The sequence below is a fragment of the Purpureocillium lilacinum genome (genome assembly GCF_023168085.1).
Source record: "Purpureocillium lilacinum CBS 284.36 DNA, scaffold_2, whole genome shotgun sequence".
In the NCBI taxonomy this organism is placed as follows: domain Eukaryota; kingdom Fungi; phylum Ascomycota; class Sordariomycetes; order Hypocreales; family Ophiocordycipitaceae; genus Purpureocillium; species Purpureocillium lilacinum.
The window spans coordinates 5,525,065-5,546,730 of record NW_027072112.1 but is presented as its reverse complement, the minus strand read 5'-3'; the positions used below and the strand labels follow the sequence as shown (position 1 = coordinate 5,546,730).

Here is a 21,666-nt window from a genome sequence, read left to right as displayed (position 1 = left end):
CCTGCCCAATCAGTCGATTCCATCGTCGGCGAGCTTCCAGGCGGCCAGTGAGCTTCAACGCATTGCCGACAACCACCTCGACACAGAGGCACAAGGCCATCCATCGTCAGACAAGAAGCGCTCAACCATGCCTCCTGTCGCCGCGGTCCCCGGCGGTGGCCAGCATGGCCCCTCCAACTTTGACAAGTGTACGCTTCGTTGAATTCCTGATCTCCTGCGGGGCGCTAACGAGGGGCTGCAGTCAAGATGGGTGCCATGATGGGCGGAAGTACGAACCTCCCTGATGACTCCATGGGACGAGCAATCTGCTAACGATGTCAGCCGTCGGCGTCATTATCGGTTTCATCTTTGGTGCGATCTCCCGCTTCGAACGTCTTATACGGCGCTGACATGTATCAGGAACCGTCAACATCTTCCGATACGGTGCCGGCTCTCAGGGCATTATGAGAACCCTAGGACAATACATGGGCGCTTCGGGAGCCACATTCGGGTATGTGTATGTCCATAAGGTGCCATTTCGGAAGCTAACTTGCTCGCAGCTTCTTCATGTCCATCGGTAGCGTCATTCGCTCCGACGCCGACCCCAAGTTCCACGAAATGTACATGCGGGCGCAGCGCCGCCCGATTGTGTTGATGGCGCACCCGGCATGGCGGAGGTCGACGTGAAGCGACGGAACCATACAAGTATACCCGCCGACATCGGCAGCATCCATGTACCAACTATAGTGGTTCACTCACCACATCCGTTTGTATAATACAACAAGACGTCCGATCGCACATGGAGTTTGGGTGGGAGGCAGGGTGACAGCTGCATACAAAGGTCCCTGCAGTCACATCCAAAACCACAATTTCCAGTGGCTGAGCGATATTCATACATCATTAGTGTACAAGAGCGCATGCCATGCCCGCAACATTGCCTCATAAGCCGAATCATACGACAGAGGCGGCTCGGCAGGATCAGACAAACAAGCGGAGGCGGGACAAGAGGCACGAGTCTACGATCGAGTCATAGTGGCCCGGTGCCTCGCTACTGCCTGTTCGCATGGCCTTGCTCGGTTGTCGTAGGAATTCTCCGTCCGGAATCCTCAGCCGGGGCCGCCGGACGATTCCCTAGCGCGGAAACAAAGCTATCCTTGCCAAGCCTGCGGAATGTCTGCCCTGTCCTGAGCCGCACGAGGTACTGCGCCTGTGCTTGGGGGTGGTGCGGCACCTAGAGCTCATCACCATGTAGTTGATCACCTGCAGCATCTGGCTTCTCTCTGCAGCATGGGTTTAGGTACAGGTTCATGGCCGCTGTGCCGAAGAACGAGAAATCTACGGAGAAGCGCGGGTAGGTCGGCCGTGATGCTGCCGGAGCCTTCGCGGCCCCCGCCCGTATCCGCCTCTTCTCGGTTTCTTACTCACATACATAGTAGAGGCGCAGTTGCCAAGCCGGATGCGCCTTTGGTCCCGGATACAACATATCGTTGGGCAAAGTCGCCGAGAGCAACGCCTCGAGGTAACATTTGACGTAGTTGTATTGGCAAGGATGCCCTCGTGTGCGGGCACGCCGGCAAACCATCTTCTGCAACAAGGTCGTCTAGGCTGCCAGGGCGCCCCTGGCAGCCGATCCACGCCTCGGCGAATGAATGGCGTTGCATCAACCAGGACAGCTGTGGGCACGACCGCATTACAGGGCCACAGCGGCTGGCCTTCTGAGCGGGGAGACTTTGAGAGACCGGATAGATCCGCAGACCGCCGCAATACGAGACGCTGAGTTACGGATGCGGGCCGTCGCAAGGGAATGACCGTCGTCAAGGAGGCTAAAATCGGACATTCTTCCTAGCGGTCGATCTGTGCATCAAACCCAATCGTTGCGACGCCCCGATACTTCGTTAGCAACCGGCGCGTTCCGAGACGGTGATGGGACCGCATGCACGTGGAAACGAAGACACGCTTTATTCCTGTCCAGGTGCCGTAGCGTGATGCATGGTCCAGCTCTGACGCCTGCAGAGGCTGGCTCGGCTGAGTTCCCGCTCCGGAACGGGCTGACCTCCGGTGTAAGCAGGCCACATGGCGCAGCATTGTGCGGTGCAACATGGTCATGAGGGCCAGTCGCGGGCGCCTCCAAGTCCCCGGAGACGTTGCGTCCGTCGCACGGCTGTGTCTCTCGTGAAGCGGGTCGTCGTGCATGAGCAGCCGGTCATCGCGTGGGGTGGCCGTCCATGACTCCCCTTCCTTCACATATCGCTTCGGCAAGCAGGGAACGGTAACCTGCAGCCAACCGAGCATCGCAGCGCAGCGCATGATTGGCACTTTTGGGTGCGGCTGCCGTGGCTGTCACGCCTTACCAGCTGCGCTGGCCTGGCCATGACCTATGAAGCGTCCCAGCGCGCTGGCGTTGACGCAGGCGTTGCTTCTGGCGATGACAGGCGCACGGCCGGCGGATACACGCCAAGTACATGGATGGAGCGACGCGCCCGGTGGCGCAACGACATGGCATTAGTCGATCGGCCGTGCAGGTCGAGGATACGGGACAGCCTGACTCACGGATCAATCACAGACTTGCCGGTATGCCTTTTCACGAATCGTGATCCTGGCTCCGGCACCTAACACGAGCCCGAGCGCCGAGGGGGCCTGACCTCCGTGACTTCGTGTCTGTATGGTAATGGACAATGCCGGAGGGACTCTTGGCAGTTTTGAGGAAAGCGCGGCGGTGGGCACTTATGCTTCCCTCGTGTCGGAGCTGATCTCAAGATAGACTGACCAGGCTCGAGCACGGGTCTGACGTGAGAGCCCGGCTCCGTGGACTCGCGGACCGTGGACTATATAGTCCCGGAGCGGGGATGGAACTGCTCAGCTTGATGAAGTATCGTGAAAAGCATCTGTACGACCGTAATTTGGCAACGAGACTGGACAACGTTGGATTTTGTTCCGAGTCTCACTGTGGTTGCCGCAGATCTCGCGATGGGCATCGCCAGCAGCCACCTCCGGCGCGACGTCGCCGCGAGTGCTTATCAACCCTTGAGTGTGGTGAATAATCTCCCGCAAAGCTCAACAAATGGGTAAGAGACATTTTGTTGGTTCTCTTCTTTGCATGCTAACATGGTTTGCTCATGCCTACTAGAAAGTCGGTGCTTGGGACTCTCGATGTACCGACCCTCCCCGCCTTCCAAACCGATAACCCCCTGCCGAACGGATTCCCCTGGAGCCTGATGAATCTCGATACCAATTACTACAAAGATCACCCCCGAACCGGAGTCATCAGGCGGTACGACTTTACGGTCAGTCGCAAGACCATCGCCCCGGATGGATACCAGATGGATGGCTTGCTCGTCAACGGAGCGTTTCCCGGCCCCCTGATCGAGGCCAATTGGGGAGACACGATACAGGTCACGGTGCACAACAACATTTCCGAGCCGGAAGAGGGCGTCGCGTTACATTGGCATGGTTTCCTCCACACGGGCAAGCCGTGGGAGGATGGTGTGCCTGCGGTGACCCAGTGTCCCATCCCTCCTGGAAAGTCCTTCACCTACTCGTTCGAGGCCGAGCTATACGGAACAGCATGGTATCACTCGCATTACTCCGCGCAAAACGCCGGTGGTGTCTTTGGCCCCATCGTGGTCCATGGGCCAACGGAGAAAAAGTACGACATCGACGTCGGTCCAGTCATGCTGACGGACTGGTATCACAAGAACTACAACGACCTTGTGGAAGAAGTCATGGATCCCAAGGGAAAGGGCATAGTATTCTCTGAAAACAACCTGATCAACGGCAAGAACAACTTCGACTGCTCCAAAGTCGCGACCGACGATAAGACTCCCTGTGTCAGTAACGCAGGGCTCTCAAAGTTTCGCTTTAAGCGCGGCAAGACACACCGTCTACGACTGATCAACGCCGGACCGGAGGCCTTGCAGCGCTTCTCCATCGACGGGCACAACATGACCGTCATCGCCAACGACTTTGTCACCATCAAGCCGTACGTCACGAGCGTGGTGACGCTTGGCGTCGGACAGCGCGCCGACGTGCTCGTCAAGGCCGACGGGTCCTCGGACGGCGCCTACTGGATGCGCGCCAACATATCGGCCAAGTGCAGCTTGGCGAACCAACCGAACGCGCTGGCGGCAGTGTACTACGACAAGGCAGACGTGAACACGGCTCCGAAGTCGACGCCATGGGATGTGCCAGACCCGGGCACGTGTACCAACGACGACCTGTCGCTGACGCGCCCGACCATGAAGCTCCGGGTGCCGGAGCCGGACCTGACGTATGTCATGGAGGCCAAGTTCTTTCGCAACGAGACGGGACACCCGCTATGGTCGTTTGACGGCGTCGACTTCCGGGGTAATTACAACAGCCCAACGCTGCTGATGAGCCACCTTGGAAACTTTACTTTTGAGAAGCAGTGGAACGTGCGGAACACCAAGAATGCAAGGAGCGTGCGGGTGCACGTCAAGAACCTGTCCGGAGCAGCGTGCGTCCATCAGTTCCCCTTGCCAGTTGACCGTGTGCTGACGCTTGGACAACCGCAGGCACCCGATGCACTTACACGGCTTCAACATGTACATTCTGCACGAGGGCGATGGCCCCGACTGGGACGGCACAATAATCCATCCAGAGAACCCACAGCGGCGAGACGTTGTCCAGCTGCGACCGAACGGGCACCTCGTGATACAGTTTGATGCCGGCCAAAATCCCGGTATGCAGTCATCCCTGCCCATTTCCTATCTCCTTAAAGCGTCTGCATATGCTGATAACGTGATGATATTTAGGTGTCTGGCCCTTTCACTGCCACATTGCGTGGCACGTCTCGGGCGGCTTCTTCACGCAGTTTGTGACGGGCGCGGATAAAGTCCGCAAGATGCGCCCGCCGAGCGTCGTGGCGGAGACGTGCCGCCAGTGGGCGACGTGGACAAACACTAATATCCCGAATCAAATTGATAGTGGGCTATAAGCCTGTAATACCTGTGCTCTCCCCTCTGGATGGACCGTCGCGAGTATACAAGGAGCGGACATCTCGGAACATGATGGTGTTTCTGGGAGCTTGGGCCAATTGGCCAGGAAAAGAATGGATGTTGTACTTGAAAATAATAACCGTATAGATGACTCCAGGTGGTCGGAAAATGATACTGTTCTATATGCGTAAGGTGCTGTGTATGCATATGCCCTTGCGTTATAGTAATGGCTTTTGTATGTCGTCATGCTTCTCATCAACAGTCGTCTTAAGGCTTGAGGGCTGAGAAGCCGTCTCTGGCTTCGCAGAGCCTTCGTTGGGTGTGGCTGCATCTGTCGTCTTGTTGGGTTCATCAACGGGTGGCGGTGGCCCCGCGGTCTGGTGATCTTGGTCTGCTTGATCCGATGTCGGCTTGCTTTCGTCATGCCTTGACCTCTCCTCGTCAGGCTCCTCGCCTCGCGGGGTCTCCTCCGCCTTCGTCTCGACTGGCTGGTCTCGACTCTTGTCCGAGTCGGAAGTATCTGATTCGTCAAAGGTGAGGACAGCCTCGACCTCCTCGGTCAGCTTCTGGACCTCCTCCTCCACTTCCTCGTCATGCCACTTCTGACTCCGCAGCTGCCTCTCCGCCTCTTCCTTGCCCACGAGCCCGCGCCACAGCTCCTCCAGCTCGTCGCGCCAGCCCAGCTCATCCGCCAGCTTGCGGATCCCGTCGTCGATGGCTCCCAGCTGGACGACGTCATCCGCCCGGCTGCCAATGCGGCCCACCCGCTCCATGTTGAAAAGCACGCGCGGCGTGCTTTCGCGAGCCATGTCGGGCAGGCTAGCAAACGGGTACACGGTCAAGCTGGTGCCGATGATGAGCACGAGATCGGCCATGGCTGTGTGGTGCGACTTTTCCGAAAAGGCACGCGGGAGTGATTCCCCAAAGAAGACAATATCGGGCTTCACCGTCCCGCGGCAGTCCTGATCCGCGCAGCGCGGCACCTCGCCCCTAGAAATGTGATCGTGCATGGCATCGTCGGGAAATTCCTTCTTGCATTCGATGCAGCGCTGCGTCGCGAAGCTGCCGTGCGCCTCGACGATGCGGTCTGCGGGCACGCCGGCTCGGCGCTCGAGGCAATCTATATTCTGGGTGAAGAGCATCTGCAGCAGGCCGTGGCGGGCGAGGAGAGCAATGAAGGCATGGGACACGGTCGGGTGGAAGCGGCCGGGATACAGCTCCTGGGCGAGAACGTAAAAGGGCTCTGGGTGTTGGCGGAAGTAGTCGATGTCGAATACGGCTTCGGCGTAGGGGAGATTGAGACGTGCGAGGTTGTTGTAGAGGCCTGTCTTGGGTGATCTAAAGTCGGGAACTGATGCAACGTCAGTGTTGAACAATCAGGATCCGAGCGAGAGCATTGACTGCTCGCAGACACCGAGGCGAAGGGAATGGCATACTGCCTGCGGCGGTGGAAATGCCGGCGCCAGTGAGAACGACAATCTTTCTCTTTCCCGCGTCCTTGATGTACTCTGCGACGGCAGACAAATTCCTGGCCGAGAGCGTCTGCGGCGAGACGCTCTCGTCGACGAGGCTGGATTCGTCCTGCCCCATCTTGCGACGAGCCCAGCGAGGGACGTTGCGGGGTCCTCTGCCGGGCTTCTCTTTGCGGTCGCGGCGCCGTCTACCTATGGTTGCGACGGCTTGACAATATGCGACCGGGCACGACGCGTTGTGAGTGCGTACAGAAAAGGCGACGGGCAGATGTTCACGGGGAGAGAGTTGGGTTGGAGGGGCCGTGGGGGAGATTTTGGGACTTGCATCATGATAACGGTAAAGGTTGGCGTTATCGATAACGCAACTAACATTCGTTGGAGCATGAGCCGCCGAAGCTAGCAGCAGCCAGCCCGCTCTGGGTCCAACAGCAACATCACGATCTGGCCCAACTCTGCATCCATGAAGACGAGCACCGTCTCAAGTTCAAAACCTACGACCAGCTCTGAACTGTCGCTCAAGCATGTTGCGCCAACCCATCGAGCCCATTGATCCGAGACCGCCGTAAGGAGCAGCATCGCTCAGCGGCCACGGGCCCATCGCAAGCGCATCATGCCAACAAACAACAACCGTATTCCCCATTTATATATCCCTTGTAACAACGCCAAGCAATGCCCACAGCGACGCCAGCAATCCGCACAAACCAGTTTTCACGTGTGTCGTGACCTCGCCTGGGCAAACTGCTCCTCCTGCAGGCGAGCGAGCTCTTCCATCGACATGCCGCTGTTAGCGAACTTGTCGGCTTTCTTCTCGCGACCCTTTTCGAACAAGCAGTCAGCGATTGTCATGAAAAATTCGCCGCAGTGAAGAAATGGTGGCGGAGTTCTGCATACCTTCTGGACCTCTTTATGCTCGGCAGCCGCCTCGAGCACGGCCGGCACGTAATCAGAGAAGCCTAGTTGCTCCAGTGCCTTTGTGATGTGGTCGCACGCAATCGTCTTCTTGGCTTCCTTCTCGGAAATCTCGTTGGCCTCAGACGAGATGAGCGTGATGAATTCGACGCAGCATTCTATGAGGAGGTCTCGGGCTTCCTTGGCGAAGGCGACGCCGCCCTGGGGAGGCAAGATCTCGCTGACGATCTTTTGCACCGTTGCTGGGCCGTGTTAGCAGGGCCATGATGCACAGGGGTCACCGAGGCTGCGGCCATCTGATTCCGACTCTCAGGCCGAAGTCGAGTCCGCACCAAGGAAGCTGCACATACCCTTTGGCAGAGACAGATCATCGTTGCCTGGAATGCAGTCAGCCTACAGCCCAAAACAGCGTTGACAGGTCATGCAACTGCTATCGGCGCCCGAGTCAAAGCGCGACCAATATCGGTCCTGCGCGGGGTCGCGCCGAGGACACATGGTGGAGTGCAGAGGGAGAGCGACGCGACGTCAAGCGTGTGCAAGCGAGATGCCGGAGCGGGCGCCTGAGGCTCTGGCACTTTTATGCGTGCAGAACGGGCTCGCTGGAAAACGCCGCGTATAGAAGCATGCACACAGCCGCGACGTCGGCGTTGCGTTGAGTCAAGAGTACGTGATGCCAAGGCCTGTGCTCGGTGCAATCCGGTGGACTACACGGGCTCATCCAGGCCTGGGCAGCCCGGATGACGATGGGACGCGTGGGGAGTCATGGCCAACTCACCTCCAAACTCGTGATCCGACATGTTGGAGCAGGTGCGCCCAGGGCACGAGGGCAGGGCAAACTGACTAGCTGTGCGCCGAGGGGGTTGCCGTGTTGTTTGGACGAAGCCTCAGTCGTCGTCCCCTGCAGCCTGCGTCGGCTTGGGGGCCGTTTCACTGGACGGAAAAAGGCGAGAGGAGATATTGTGCGAGGACGCAGGGCACGGCTTGCGCCAAGGCGAGGAGCCCGAAGCTGCGTCAAGGAGCAAACCAGGTTCTGGTGGACACGGTGACGATGCGTCGACGCACACGCGGTGGCGGGGTGTTGACGATGAGCGGCGAGACTTGGAAGGACAAGGTGGACGGTGATAGTGGGGCAGTCGCGGGAGCTGCAGCGGCTTATAAGCTTGGGAGGCCCTCACCGCAGCTCCATCCCAGGCTTGTGGGCGCGCCAACCCGCGCTAGGGAGCCTCCACTCCTTGACGGTCCGGTGCCCTGCCTTAACAGCGGGCGGGTGCTGTGCTGAGAGCAACTGCGGCCTCCACTGGCACAAGATGGCTGGGCGGCGTCCGCCTGATGCACGTGCCTGGTAGCCGGGCAGGGAGGGACCCGCTCCAAAAACCAACCATGAAAAAAAAACTCGACTCGACCTGCGCCGTGAGCTTTTCTTCCTCTTGTTTTCCTCCATCGACTGGGTGCGTGTTTCCCGCGACACTGCACCCCGCGTCGATCGCGTCCATGTAACGTGCTCCATGGAAGCTGCGGCTACTGCTTAATTGCAAGGTAAGAACTCACGCCCCCTTTCCTGCGTCGCTGCGTTCAATGATGAGATATGTTGTCGCCCCAGACAGAGGAGGCCCGACAAGCCTCCTGTGCTGAGAGACACAGTCTTATGCCAAATAGACATAGCTGAACCCACGCATGCCTCGCTGCCTGCTACTCTTGTCTGCTTCTTCAGTCTTCATCTGGCTAACAGCATGCTCACAGGCCGCCATGTCAGAGCATCACGCGATGCCCGACCTCGCCGCTCGTAAATGCCGTGATGCTATTTGCTATCTGGTGCTATCAAATACCGATCATCCATGACGGAGACTATTCGATAGCCTGAGCGAATTCATTGACGACAATTGCCGCAGCACTTGGAGGACGATGCCATACTGACTGCCCAAGTGCTGTGTGATAGGGACTGTCGTTGCACTTCTGCCTCCAGCAAGGTAAGGACACATTTTTTTCTTTTGCACATTTCGCATATATGGCTTGCGTGATGAAGAAACTTATATTCCATGCTAATACTGAAGCACCCATGTGGAGTATATTAAGAGCTTTTCATCTTTCGACTGACTGCAAGCATTGTCTATTCTATTGTTGATGCCTGTTCTATTGGATGGACATGTGCTGACGTCCATTCGAGCCATAGGAAATCGCGCTACCCTTGATAAGCTTCCAACTCGGGCGAATTCCAACTGCGACTTTGGTCAGTACCGTTCTAGCGGCGTGCAGTATGACGACACGTACTTGAGACATTGCCCCGAAAGTTCGGACTTGGGGTTTGCAACAAACTTGGCAATGACATGCCCGGGCTGCTCCGGCTCCAGCAGCTTGCCCTGCTCGAATGCGTCGACGAATGTGTCGTACTGAGCCTTGTTCATGGTGTCCTTGCCTGAGGCCCTCACCACCGCCTGCATATCGGTGTTGACTCTCCCAGGGGCCACGGTGATGCTGGTGATGTCCGGTTCCTCCACCGCGAGGTGATTCGAGATTGACTGCACCGCGGCCTTGGAGGACCCGTACGCGGCCCATGCGTTGTACGGCTTGTTGGCGGCGCCGGATGACAGCCACACGACGCAGCCCTTGGTCTTGCGCAGCTCTGGAATGCCAGCTTTGGCCTGCATCCAAGTGTTAGCGCGGTGACGATGTTCAAGTGAGCATTCGTACCATGGCAAGGCAGCTGAAGACGTTGATTTCGTAGACGCGCTTCCAGCCGTCAATCGTAGACTTGTCAATGGTCTGGGCTTCCAGCAGGCCGTGGTTGATGACAATGCCATCAACCCGGCCAAAGGCCTTGACGGCAAGGTTGGTCAGCTTGCCCGCCATCTATTAGCGTATTAGCTTAAGTCAATACACCGAATCCTGGATAACTTGGACACACATCTGAACTCGTCATGTCGCCGGCAATGTATTCCACTTGGGTCGGATGAGACTTTTTGACCGACTCCAGCAGGTCGCCGGAGCGCGCGGCCAACACGACCTTGTGAGACTGCCCGAGGAGGTAGTTGGCGACGGCGGCGCCAATGCCTTTGCTGGCGCCGGTGACAATGAAGACTTTTGTGGCCGCCATGTTGATGATTTTGACTACAGGCACATGCGAAGTTGTTTGCAAATGTTGAGTCGAGGAAGCTGGGTTTTGTGTGGGGATGCGGCGGTTTTTGGGTTGCGGGGCTTTGCTTTGCGTCGCTGTGCGAAGATTCCATTTCAGCATGCCGCTCTGCCGAGCCGGCTGTGGGGTTCTCGTCAACGGCGGCTCCCCAGCTTGTAAGTCGGCGACGTCAGCGACGTCATTGCGTCCACGAACAACACCACATAGCGCAGCGCAGCGCAGCACGGCACGGCACGGCCTCTGTGGGACAGGATGGCCACGACTGTCATCGTAGGCAGCGGCATCATCGGCCTTTCAACGGCCTACTACCTCGCCCGCCAGCAACCCGCCTCGTCAATCCACCTCGTAGACCCGTCCACGCGGCTCTTCGCCTCGGCGTCGGGGTATGCGGGCGGCTTCGTCGCGCGGGACTGGTTCGACCCTAGACTCGCCGCGCTGGGGGCTTTAAGCTACGAGGAGCATGGCAAGTTGGCAGGTGAGCACGGCGGCGCGGAGAGATGGGGCTACACGAGGTGCGTGACGGTGGGCTACGAGCCGCGGAGCAAGACGAGGATGAGTAGCCGGGACGGGGATGGTGAGGGGCAGGGCGACTGGTTGCGTGAAGGGACGAGCAGGGCGGGCGTCGCAGGTGGATCAAAGAGCTGGAGGGGTCAGGCGCCTCCGTGGTTAAGGATGAGGGAGGGAGATGCGGTGACTGTTATGGATGGAGGCGACGGGACGGCTCTGGTGTAGGCACACTGCTCCTGGAAGATGAAGTGTATGGACCAAGGCTGACCGAAGTAGGGATCCCTTGAAGCTATGCGGATTCCTCCTTGAGCACGTCAAAGCAGCCGGCGTCCATGTCCACCGCCCAGCCACAGTCCTCTCCATCCACAGAGACGTCCGCGACGAGCTCGCAAGCGTCACAATCGGGTACACCGACTCCTCCGCCGAGACCGAAACCCCCGCCACGCGTCTCCTGCTCTGCGCCGGCGCCTGGACGCCGCAGATTATGTCGTCACTGTTCCCGCTGGCCGGTTCGCCGGTCCCCATCGACCCACTGGCCGGTCACTCGTTGGTCGTGCGCACGCCCGGGTTTAAGCTCGGCGACGAGTCGCACTCGGTGTTCTGCACGCTCCGCGATGAGGGTCTCGCGCCAGAACTGTTTGCACGCGCAAACGGCGTCATCTACCTCTCAGGCGTGAACTCGTCGAACACGCCGCTATCGGCCCTGGCGACGGACGCGCAGCCAGATGAGGTGTCGCTGGCGAAGCTGAAAGACATAGCTAGGCGGCTCATTGCCCTGCCGCCGGGTGAGAAGCAGGAGCTCGAAGTTGTGCGAGCGGGACTGTGTTTCCGGCCAGTCACGGACCGGGGAGTGCCGTACGTCACGCGCTTAAAGGACGAGCAGCTGGGCATCAAGACCCGCGGGGGCGGCGAGGGAGGCGTGTTTGTGGCGGCAGGGCATGGGCCGTGGGGCATCTCGCTGTCGCTGGGGACGGGCAAGGTGATGGCGGAGATGATGGCTGGGAGGGAGACGAGTGCAGACGTGAGCGGTTTGGGCATCTGAATGCGTATTCACCTGCCTACCAACGCGCGGCGAAGGCGTTTGATGTCTTCTGCTCCGGCCATGCAGCACCCGCCCACGATGATCTGCTGCCACTTGCCCCGTTGCTGTGTCCCGAGCACAACGCCCTTCAGTTGATCTTCCCACGTTGCCCGGTCCTCGCCCTTGACATCCTCCGGCATTTCCCACTTCTGCGTCGACGTGTTGTACACCTCGCCGTTTGTGCCGTCCGGGTAAAGCACCAGCGCCGGCCACGCCTTGATCACACCCTCCTGGAGCAAGCCCGCAACGGCGGCTTCGTAACGTCGCAGCAGGGCGTCCAGCTTCCACACCTTTGTGCAGTTGATGCCGATGCCCCACGGCCGGGTGGACGCGACGCCGGGGTCAAGCATCGCGCGGACGGCCTCCTCGGGCGACGACCCGTCGGGGAGGGTGTCCGCGTCGGCATGCGGGAAGAGACAGCTCATCCAGAATGGCCGTCCTGCTAGATCCGGCACTGCGCTGATGGCCTTGCGCAAGGCGCGGATCTCGTCCACGCGTGGGATCGTCTCCAGCGCGACGTACTGGATCCGTGATGCCAAGTTCGTGATGCCGCCGAAAAGCTGCATGCGGTCGGCGTGCCACTCGCGCAGCGCGTCTTCCGAATCATGCTCTGTGTCGTACCGCCCGCTGTACTCTTGACTGGGAATCATGCACGCTCCGTACGGGCCCAGGCTCAGCGCCAATCGCGCATGGCCGTCAGCTCCCCTGGCCTGCTCAGCGGTGCGGACCGCGGCCTCGACGAAGCGCGGGATATCGGATCTAGGGATACCATCTGGGCAGTTCCCCGTCTTGGTGCCCGCAAAGCCGGCGACGGAGAATTGATACGTCGCGGTGAGGAGCACGTCGACGGGGACGCCGCTGGCGAAATCGGCCTGGCAGCGCTGCAGGAGGGACGGGTCGGAGACGAGCAGGTGCGAGGACCAGAGGGGCGTGGCGGGCGTGAAGGTGCAGCCGTACGAGCGCTCGAGCGAGGTGCCGAGGCCGCCGTCGAGGATGAGTACCGGTGGTTCGGACGACATGGTGATCTCTCGCTGCCCTCTGTGAGTTGAGCAAGAGGTTCAAGTGAGGTTCATGGAGCTGTGGCATGGTTTAGTTTATTGGGTGGCCCGCCGTGGGGTTGCATCAAGTGGGATCTGCGGTGGGGAGGGCCGAGTTGACATTGCCGTTTCGGTCGACCATGAACCGCGCCTTCAGTGTTACAAACTTACATGCATAACACGCATCCGATGGGCTGAAATGATCGCAGTCTCTCGTTTCGTAGGACTTCGCAATTGTCACCATCCTTCAAGCCCAAACTCTCGCATTTGATAGAGCGCGGATATTGGCGACTGGGATCAATGCACTGTTAAACGTTCTCCACTCCAAAGGCGTGTAGGGCGTATTGGACATCCCCCAACGAAAGGCTTAATTACTCTCGTACGGCGGACAGCCAACACAACAGCCCGTCAGCACCCCCAGCTAGGCGGCTCACTTACCCTCATCTTTGAGCAGCCCACGTTCAAGTTCCAGACTGCTGTCACCAACTGCGCAGCAATGGCTACCCTAACGGAGACTCTGAGGTTGGAACCAGTCGCGACAGGGATCGTGGACTCGCAGAGCACCTCCCGCTTAAGCCACAGCGATAATGAAAGTCCCAGAGACTGGGGCGGCAACAACGCCAGATCAGTCTCTCGACTGCGAAAGGCGGCTGTCACGTTCCAGCTCGCTGGCGTCAACTTTGCCTCGAGCGCCACGAACGGACTCGTCGTCGTCGCATTACCACGAATGACGGCCGACCTCCAGCTGCCCGAGTCGCTCGCATTCTGGCCATCGTCAGTTCCCGGATTGGCCACGGCATCAGCACTTCTACTTGCCGGTGCCTTTGCCGACGTCGTCGGACCCAAGTCCATGGAGCTCGTCGGATGCGTCGCCAGCGGCGCCATGATCATTGGCTGCGGTTTCACTCGACGAGGCGAAGAGCTGGTCGCGCTGCGGGCGCTGCAAGGCGTCGCCATGGCGTTGCACTTGTCAAGCTCTGTGGCTCTCATCACGAGTATCATGCCGCGCGGCAAAGGGCGAAACTTGAGCTTCGCGTGTGTCGGTCTGAGCCAGCCGCTCGGCTTCTCGGTTGGCTTGGTGATGGGAGGCGTCTTGGTCGATACGATCGGCTGGCGCGCGGGTTGGTATCTCTACGGAGGCATCAATCTGCTGCTGTCCGTTGTTGGCGCCTGGGCGTTGCCGGCGTCGAAAGCACTCGGCACACTAAAGACTGCCATGCGGGACATGAGGACAAAGGTCGACGGGGTCGGGGCACTGCTAGCCTCTGCCTTTATGACGCTGATATCGTACTTTTTGGCGTATGTGACCGAATTCCGATCTCGGCATCTGCTAACATTGAACCATCGCCGCAGGATCATCAGCACCGACGTATACAAAATCAAGGAGCCCACAAGTATCGTGCTTCTCTGCTTGGGTGTTTTGGCGCTTCCGCTCTTCATCGGCTGGATGCATCGCCAACATCGAGCCGGAAAACCTGCGCTCATACCCAACTCCTTCTGGACCAACTCGAGCTTTGCGACAATCTGCGCCACCATCGCCTTGTCCTTTGCAGTGCTGAACTCCCTAGAACTGTTTGCGAGTCTCTAGTAAGTCACCACGTCTACATCAACTCTGCGGCGCTAATGGTACGCCCAGCTTCCAAGAGATCCAGCGGTTCTCAGCGCTGCAAGCCGCGCTGCGTATCGTACCATCCGTCGTGGTCGGGATAGCACTCAACTTCACTACCGGGCTCGTCGTGCACAAAATCCCGGCTGTGTGGCTCACTGTCATCACTTCTCTCCTCACCGCGGGCTCTCCCCTGCTCATGGCCTTGATCCAGCCCCAGTCGACGTACTGGACCGGCGCCTTCTTCGCCCAAATTCTCATGCCATTTTCTGTCGACGTGCTGTTCACAGTCGGCCTCATCATTGTAACCGACACTTTCCCGGACGACAAGCAAGCAATCGCCGGGGCGGTGTTCAACACGGCATCGCAGTTTGGGAACTCACTTGGGTTGGCTGTCATGCAGGTCGTTTCGACCCTCGTGGCCAAGAACCACGCTGGAATGACGCCCCCAGGGCCCATTCTAGAAGGTTACAGAGCAGGATTCTGGACCATGCTGGCATTGATGATTGGCTGCGCGGCCATTGGCGGTATTGGGCTTCGCAAGACCGGAAAGATCGGACTGAAGCAGGAGTGAACGCCGTGGGTGACATACCTACGCGCCGCTGCAGCACCTGAATAGCCGCAGATATCTAGCCGAAAAGTGTGCTAAAAGGCGAATCACAGAGGGCTGGCAGGTTCAGCTGCTGGGACAGTAAAGTCTTTCATCCCGTGATTCACAGCACAGCACAGTGACGCGTAGTGACCCAGTGCTGAACAGAGCTGAACAGACGCACCAGGCCCTGCTGAACAGGTCTGTTCAGACGAAAGATGTCCCGCTTAGGTAACAAGTCTTTCAAGCGGACATTCACTGGTGTCGTAGGAATTGAGGTGGTTGGGGAGGCGATTGTCACTTGGCCGTTCGCTCACGACGCCCGCCTACTTTTTGTCCTGCCCACCCCCGCGCCATCCTTTCCACTTCTCTTCCTACACAAGCACGGTCTCGCTGTCCTCCGACAAAGAATACCGAATTGCCTTAGTCTACGACTGTTGTCCGTACGATCTACTTGCACTGCTTCTGAACAAGCGACAAGACTTCGTCACATATCGGCATCGCCCTTTGATTCTCTCTTCTGCCGCCACGCACCAGACGCAACTCTATAACTTCGTCCTACGTCACTACCTACGTTCAATCTTCGGGATGGTCTCGTTCGCCCCCGTTACCCAGACCAAGCACGTCATGGAATCTCTGCGCCCCTTGAAGGGCATTCTCAAGAAGAGAGCCCAGTCGAGCTTGGCCCCCATCGAATGTTGGTCTCAGCCCTCCCTATTGTTGACAAGGTCTCGTCTGCTCTTCAGAAACACTGACAGATTAGCAGTTCGAGGCGGCCTCCAGAATCATCATGCGGAGAATCACCATGCCTTTGTGGCGCCGGGTGTCAAGCCTGAGCATGTTTCCAGACAGTCCTAGGACGACTATCTGTACTACATGCACATCGCTTCGGTATGGGACTGGTACTCCCGTTACCCACCCGTGGACGGCAGCAAGAAGGATCGAGTCACGTTCAACGACCATCGAACGGTCAATGTGTTCCTCGTAGATGGTCCGATGGAGGAGTTCTCCGGCTACCCTCACCACGACCCGGACCACATCCGTGTGTCCGAGCACGAATACTCGGCGGAGGACCTGAAGATGCTGGGCGGCGAGGAGGGCTGCCCCGAGCAGCTATTCGAACATTCAGAGACAAGCAGCGACACGTCCAGCGAGGGCGGTCCTGCCACTCCCCCACTCAGCCCCATCAGCACCTTCGATGTCGTCGACATCCAGTTTGCTTCTCGCAGCTGGGATGACATGATGGACGAAGACGCAGAGATTGAGCTTGGGATGCCCATGGTGGCAAAGCCCATGTCTACTACTACCCCGAATATCGCCATCTTCGATGGTCTTGGTGTCGGCATCAAGGGACGACGATGGGACGAGGACGATGAAGACGACTTGCCCACCCTGCCTATGACGGCAACGCCCCCGAATGTCGACATTTTTGATGGCCGCGGCCTTAATATCAAGGGAACACGATGGGACGAAGACGATGAGGACGAGACGCCTCTGGTTGTCCCGTCGACGATCATCTCCGACGATACCGCACCACATATTGCCATCTTTGATGGACTCGGCACTGGCATCAAAGGCCGCCGATGGGACGACGACGACGAAGAAGACGACCTCGTCGATATACCCTTTTATACTACTGTCGCAGCAATGGCAACGCAGTCTCAGCAGAACGTGGACGCTTGCGATGGCTTGGGAACCCGCCTTAAGGGTCCAGCAGGGATTGGATTGGATGATAGGAAAGCCGTATCGAAGGAGAAGCTAGATCAAAGCCGCCCACGCATAGACATATGGGATGGCAGGGGAACGTCCATTCAGGGAAGAAGTTGGGCTGATGACGAGGATGAAGAAGATTGGGGGTCTGGGCAGGTTGGCCACTTGCGAAGGATGAGCACACTGGACAAGGGTATGGGATGAGGCGAAGGGCTTGCGGCAAGATGAGAGCTGCGGGACTGAGATGTGTTTTACGTATGTTTGGTCCTAGAATACAGTGAGATGGCACGGCCGTTGTGCTGATCGGAAACGTGAATCAATTGAAGATGAGATCGTGACCGCAAGACGAAGCCATTCCGCAATGAATCAGCAGCCCTCAGACCCCACAGAGGTTAAGTGAAGTGTCCCATGAACAGCTTCTTTAGCTCGCTGGCAGTCTCCGACGGTCGCGGAAGGCTTGCCGACGCCGAGTCATTGGCCAGCGCGACAATGAGGGAGCTTCGACTGTCCAGCAAGCTCACCGCCCGATCCAGGTCCTCGATGTTGTCGACAAAGAACTTTCGTTCGTAGCTGAGGCCATTGGCCGCCGCCAGAAATGCGTCTCTACTTATCGTAAGTGGCTGGCTGCCCGTCGAGCTGTGAACCCCGTTGAAGACCACGACATGAACCAGGTCAGGCTGCGAAATGTCGGCCAACACGGCGTTGTTTCCCAAATGCATGATGAAGGACCCGTCGCCGTCGATGCAAAAGACCTTGCCGGAGGAGGGCCGCAGCCTGATTCCGTTTGCCACGGCGAAGGAATGTCCCATGGCTCCGAGACAGAAAAAGTTTGACGAAAGAGGCTCGCCTTTCTCCTTCCGGACCATGTACAGCTCGCGACTTGTTCCTCCGAGCGACGACACGGAAACATCAGTTTCTGTCATGTGTGCCAGAACACGCCTCACGACGAGTTCGCGAGAGAGTTGTAGATCGGAATTTGAAGTAAACCATCTCTCTGCTTCGACATGCGCGACTGCTTTCCTGTGGGCCTCCACGTGTGTTGCGACTGTCGCTTCCTTCATGTAGGGAGTAAAGGCCCCGGGAGGCACGATCAGCGCGACCGGCGTGTTCTTTGCCAGCGACCTTGAGATCAACCGCCCTATCGCTTCCCTAGACTGAGGTATCGAGTCTGGTATCTCTTCAAAAGGGATGTCGTTTGCTCTTAGGTTGTCCAAAAGGCGCGGACCTATCAAGGCATGCTGTGGCTCGTCCTTGATGCCTGGCTTGCCGCGCCACCCTATCATGAGCAGCATGGGAATCCCAAACACTTCCTTGGCCGCCAGGCTCTGCAGCGGATTCAGCGCATTGGCGAGTCCCGAATTCTGCATATAGCACATGGCCACCTTGCGCGTGGCGAGGTGGTATCCGGCGGCGAGGGCGACGGCCCCGCCTTCGTTGGCCATGACAATGTGCTGCGGCGCGGACTTGTTGGCAGCGAGGTAGCTCAGCAGCCCGCTGAGACTCGAGTCGGGTACGCCAAAGATGGTGTCGATACCGTTGGGCTTGAGCGCCTCATCGTGGAACTCCTCGGGGTCGAATGGTACCATGGTGCTTGCGTTAGTCGATGTCGGTGAGATGTTTCCTGGGCAGGGACGCGGGTAAGTAGAGAGTAGAGAACATTGAAGCCAAAGTGGTGTGCCTCTCTGGGTGCCGACGGAGGGCCAACGGGAGCAGTACCCAACACGACTTTGAACATATTACATCAGTACTTCCTCGGCTATTGGGAGCCTGACCAGGTACATCAGGCATTGCCAAATACAGTCCATCGCATGATGTGACTGGGATCGTTGACACTTGTCGTTCCTGAGCTACGCGACGTAGTATTCAGTTTCGCGATATCTCCGGATGCTCCATGTCAACGGTTGGTGCATCACACCGGTTGTTCTTCGTAAGTCGTGCACGACGACCTGAGGTGTCTGGTAGCCGGACGCCCGGCGTGCTGTGAAATGAGGCATACTTCGTCACCCACCTGAGTCGTTTTCGGTGAGCCCCTGCAACTGCACACAGTATCGGAGGTGACGACTGCAAATAGTTGAATATTACGAAGTATTATCTGAGGCGGCCCAATATTGTTTCAGCCGTGCTGATATTGACGGCGTCATTCACCTCGACTGGACTGATATAGGAGTGGTGCATGTACGCGCCGCCTTCGCTGGTTAAATGTACCTGACACCCACTGGACACAAACATGAGTAGCGGATCACCGTGTGTGATGCTCTCAGTAACACGAGCCAGGGGTATGGCCGTCGACAAACATGCCTTGTAGCAACATTGAAGCGATGTGACCCATCAGCTCGTACACTACCCGCCATCGTCGGTGTCTCGAGCCTGTGCTTGTCCAACGAGTTCACGACTCAATTGCCTCGTCACCGTCATCAATACTTCCTGACGGGATGCAGGAGAACCTGTGAGATTGGACATGGAGTGTGACTCGTCACAAGCAATCGCTTGCCGACCTGTGAAGACGAGGAATGACGCGAGTGACGAGGTCCTCCAAACATAGCCAGCGAACATGTCGAACCCTGTTCATCTTGGGTAGGACAAACCGCGTTCGCAGAGCATATTGGACACAATGGACGGTTATGGAAGGTGGCCACACGACAGCTTGGCAACGGCCCATCCAGAAAGCTTGTGTGTCTATCACGGGCTGCAGACGCCTGGGGTTGGCGCAAGTCGGGCGGCTGAATGTCTCAGCTGCAACATTGGAGACAATCCTTGGCAAGCCATTCTTGGAGACGCCTGAGTGAATGCCTCACCTGCAGCGTGAGACGTCTTGCGTGAGATAGGAAGATACCGATGTATGTTTGTTTGCCACACATTTGCAGCTGCGCCATTGACAATTGATGTGACTGTAGCCAGACTATTGGCGAGAATTGATGCTTATTCCGTCTTGCTCCGAGCGCTTTGCATCTCTGCGTGGTCCATGTCATATCTCCTTTTATGCAACGACGGGCGCATAAGAAAAGGATGTCGAGTGGAGATCTATTGCCATCATCTCACTGCACGGGCACGGTGTTTCCAGCATTGAACGCCCCCTGATACTTTTTGCTTTGTTGCAGCCAGTGCTTGTGCCTTTCTTTCGCAGCTCTCAAAGACATTTGGCTCTCTCGTGTCTCATGAATGATACAGCCATGTCCAGCTCTGTGAGATCGTCACTCGCTCAAAGCCGCGGCAAAATCCGTCTGGTGGAGGCCCATGACCATACATCCAGTGACCTCGTGAGGAAGACCGTCAGCAATGATGGCGAAATGTTCCAAGGGATCTGGATCAGCGGCCTCACACAGACCACGTATCTGGGCATCCCCGACACCGAAATGATAACGCCGCTGCAACGGGCCTCATTGATTACATTCGCCGGCGTGGGCCATCATGAAGGATCCCGCAAACTCTGTTGGGCATTTGACGCCGACAGCGGTGGCCCGAAGACCGAGGTCCCAGCTCTGGTTGCGAAGCTGTTGAGCTTGGGTATATCTATGGCGGTAATCGAGGACAAAGAAGTCTCACAGCCTGGTGCAAAAGTCAACTCGCTTGCTGCTTCGTCCGCCTCGCAAGGCCAAGCAAACATGTACGACTTCTCAAAGGTTATCACAACGTTCAAAGAGGCGGCGATCGCGGAATTCATGGTGACGGCCAGGATTGAGAGCTTCACCACGCGCACAGCCAAGAATGATGCGGTCGAGGAGATGGTGTCCGTTCGTGCCGCCCTTGAAGACGCCCTCACACGCGCCCAAGTTTACTGCGCCGCCGGCGCGGACGCAATCATGTTTCACAGCAAGAGCAAGCAGCCTGATGAGATTCTGGACTTTATCAGGCGTTTCCGTGTCAGAAACCGCCACACACCCGTGGTTGTAGTGCCGACGACGTATTCGACGACGCCTGAGGATGTCTTGTACAGCGTCGGCGCCAATGTCATCATTTATGCCAACCACCTGATGAGGGCCAAGATCAAGGCTGCAAACTTGGTCTCCAACCGTATTCTCGCGACCAACCCGGGGCTGTTTACCCCCGAACCCTTCCTGGAAAGATGCGCATCCGTTCACAATTTCGGCTGCCTTCTGGCCAGGATCTCGGAAATGGAGCATAGAGGTGAGAAGATTGCACAGTACGGCAAAGAGGTACAACGCGCGACGGCTGAATGCATGCAAATTGTTCTGACGAGACTTCTGGATTCTAAAAGATCTGGAGGAGCCGACGAACACATCACCTCTGTCGCGGATCTACTCCGCATCAACGGCTCGCAAGTCACCTTCCGTTTGGGATCGGCCTCATGGCCCGAACCTGGCGTCGAGAGTTTGTCGGCATCAGGGCAGCGCGGGGAGGACAGTGAAAAACACAGCTGGTATAGCAATGGATGGCTAGCGGCGATTCAGGACGCATTCACAGGTCGAATCATGATGTGCTTCACCCGAACGAAGGCGGGGCGCTCGATGAGGCAACAGGGAAGCAAGGACGTGTGATCCTAGACCGAGATCGGGCGAGAAACACGAGTTTTCTTCCATTAATATTTATTATTGGCTCCGGTATCGGCAAATTTGACAGATTGCGTTGGTCGGTCTCCGTGTCGTGACGTTGATGTCCGGTGCCGGCGTTCTAAAGCACTTCACGATCAGGTGTGGGAGTGAATGAGATGGGCGATGAGCACTCTGCCTTGG

The 21,666-nt window shown here is 57.8% G+C and overlaps 11 protein-coding genes across 11 annotated transcripts; 6 read left to right on the top strand and 5 right to left on the bottom strand.

Annotated features, from left to right (window-relative positions):
• Window positions 1–127: 127 nt before the first annotated feature.
• On the top strand, window positions 128–666 carry PLICBS_003451 (subunit of TIM23 translocase complex; the record flags this gene model as incomplete). The annotated part of the gene is made up of 5 exons (XM_018323199.1): window positions 128–188; window positions 242–268; window positions 322–351; window positions 400–490; window positions 540–666. The coding sequence occupies 5 exons, from the start codon at window positions 128–130 to the stop codon at window positions 664–666; spliced, it is 336 nt and encodes a 111-aa protein (XP_018178429.1).
• Window positions 667–2,946: 2,280 nt separating this feature from the next.
• On the top strand, window positions 2,947–4,933 carry PLICBS_003450 (uncharacterized protein; the record flags this gene model as incomplete). The annotated part of the gene is made up of 4 exons (XM_018323198.2): window positions 2,947–3,044; window positions 3,107–4,453; window positions 4,512–4,678; window positions 4,752–4,933. 4 exons carry the CDS (start codon window positions 2,947–2,949, stop codon window positions 4,931–4,933), a joined length of 1,794 nt encoding a protein of 597 aa, XP_018178428.2.
• Window positions 4,934–5,152: 219 nt separating this feature from the next.
• On the bottom strand, window positions 5,153–6,524 carry PLICBS_003449 (Sir2 histone deacetylase Hst2; the record flags this gene model as incomplete). The annotated part of the gene is made up of 2 exons (XM_018323197.2): window positions 5,153–6,285; window positions 6,371–6,524. 2 exons carry the CDS (start codon window positions 6,522–6,524, stop codon window positions 5,153–5,155), a joined length of 1,287 nt encoding a protein of 428 aa, XP_018178427.2.
• A 590-nt stretch (window positions 6,525–7,114) lies between these two features.
• On the bottom strand, window positions 7,115–8,112 carry PLICBS_003448 (negative cofactor 2 transcription regulator complex subunit ncb2; the record flags this gene model as incomplete). Its single annotated transcript, XM_018323196.2, has 4 exons — window positions 7,115–7,222; window positions 7,298–7,557; window positions 7,666–7,692; window positions 8,091–8,112. The coding sequence occupies 4 exons, from the start codon at window positions 8,110–8,112 to the stop codon at window positions 7,115–7,117; spliced, it is 417 nt and encodes a 138-aa protein (XP_018178426.1).
• A 1,382-nt stretch (window positions 8,113–9,494) lies between these two features.
• Window positions 9,495–10,406, bottom strand: PLICBS_003447 (uncharacterized protein; the record flags this gene model as incomplete). Its single annotated transcript, XM_018323195.2, has 4 exons — window positions 9,495–9,531; window positions 9,584–9,954; window positions 10,004–10,162; window positions 10,218–10,406. The coding sequence occupies 4 exons, from the start codon at window positions 10,404–10,406 to the stop codon at window positions 9,495–9,497; spliced, it is 756 nt and encodes a 251-aa protein (XP_018178425.2).
• A 291-nt stretch (window positions 10,407–10,697) lies between these two features.
• On the top strand, window positions 10,698–11,994 carry PLICBS_003446 (uncharacterized protein; the record flags this gene model as incomplete). The annotated part of the gene is made up of 2 exons (XM_065600223.1): window positions 10,698–10,957; window positions 11,229–11,994. 2 exons carry the CDS (start codon window positions 10,698–10,700, stop codon window positions 11,992–11,994), a joined length of 1,026 nt encoding a protein of 341 aa, XP_065456295.1.
• Window positions 11,995–12,002: 8 nt separating this feature from the next.
• Window positions 12,003–13,052, bottom strand: PLICBS_003445 (uncharacterized protein; the record flags this gene model as incomplete). The annotated part of the gene is made up of 1 exon (XM_018323193.1): window positions 12,003–13,052. One exon carries the CDS (start codon window positions 13,050–13,052, stop codon window positions 12,003–12,005), a length of 1,050 nt encoding a protein of 349 aa, XP_018178423.1.
• A 514-nt stretch (window positions 13,053–13,566) lies between these two features.
• Window positions 13,567–15,250, top strand: PLICBS_003444 (uncharacterized protein; the record flags this gene model as incomplete). The annotated part of the gene is made up of 3 exons (XM_018323192.2): window positions 13,567–14,369; window positions 14,424–14,657; window positions 14,707–15,250. The coding sequence occupies 3 exons, from the start codon at window positions 13,567–13,569 to the stop codon at window positions 15,248–15,250; spliced, it is 1,581 nt and encodes a 526-aa protein (XP_018178422.2).
• Window positions 15,251–15,853: 603 nt separating this feature from the next.
• On the top strand, window positions 15,854–17,179 carry PLICBS_003443 (uncharacterized protein; the record flags this gene model as incomplete). Its single annotated transcript, XM_065600222.1, is given in 3 exon segments — window positions 15,854–15,962; window positions 16,032–16,105; window positions 16,124–17,179. 3 exon segments carry the CDS (start codon window positions 15,854–15,856, stop codon window positions 17,177–17,179), a joined length of 1,239 nt encoding a protein of 412 aa, XP_065456294.1.
• A 188-nt stretch (window positions 17,180–17,367) lies between these two features.
• On the bottom strand, window positions 17,368–18,561 carry PLICBS_003442 (uncharacterized protein; the record flags this gene model as incomplete). The annotated part of the gene is made up of 1 exon (XM_018323189.2): window positions 17,368–18,561. The coding sequence occupies one exon, from the start codon at window positions 18,559–18,561 to the stop codon at window positions 17,368–17,370; it is 1,194 nt and encodes a 397-aa protein (XP_018178419.2).
• Window positions 18,562–20,145: 1,584 nt separating this feature from the next.
• Window positions 20,146–21,471, top strand: PLICBS_003441 (uncharacterized protein; the record flags this gene model as incomplete). Its single annotated transcript, XM_018323188.2, has 1 exon — window positions 20,146–21,471. The coding sequence occupies one exon, from the start codon at window positions 20,146–20,148 to the stop codon at window positions 21,469–21,471; it is 1,326 nt and encodes a 441-aa protein (XP_018178418.2).
• Window positions 21,472–21,666: the final 195 nt, after the last annotated feature.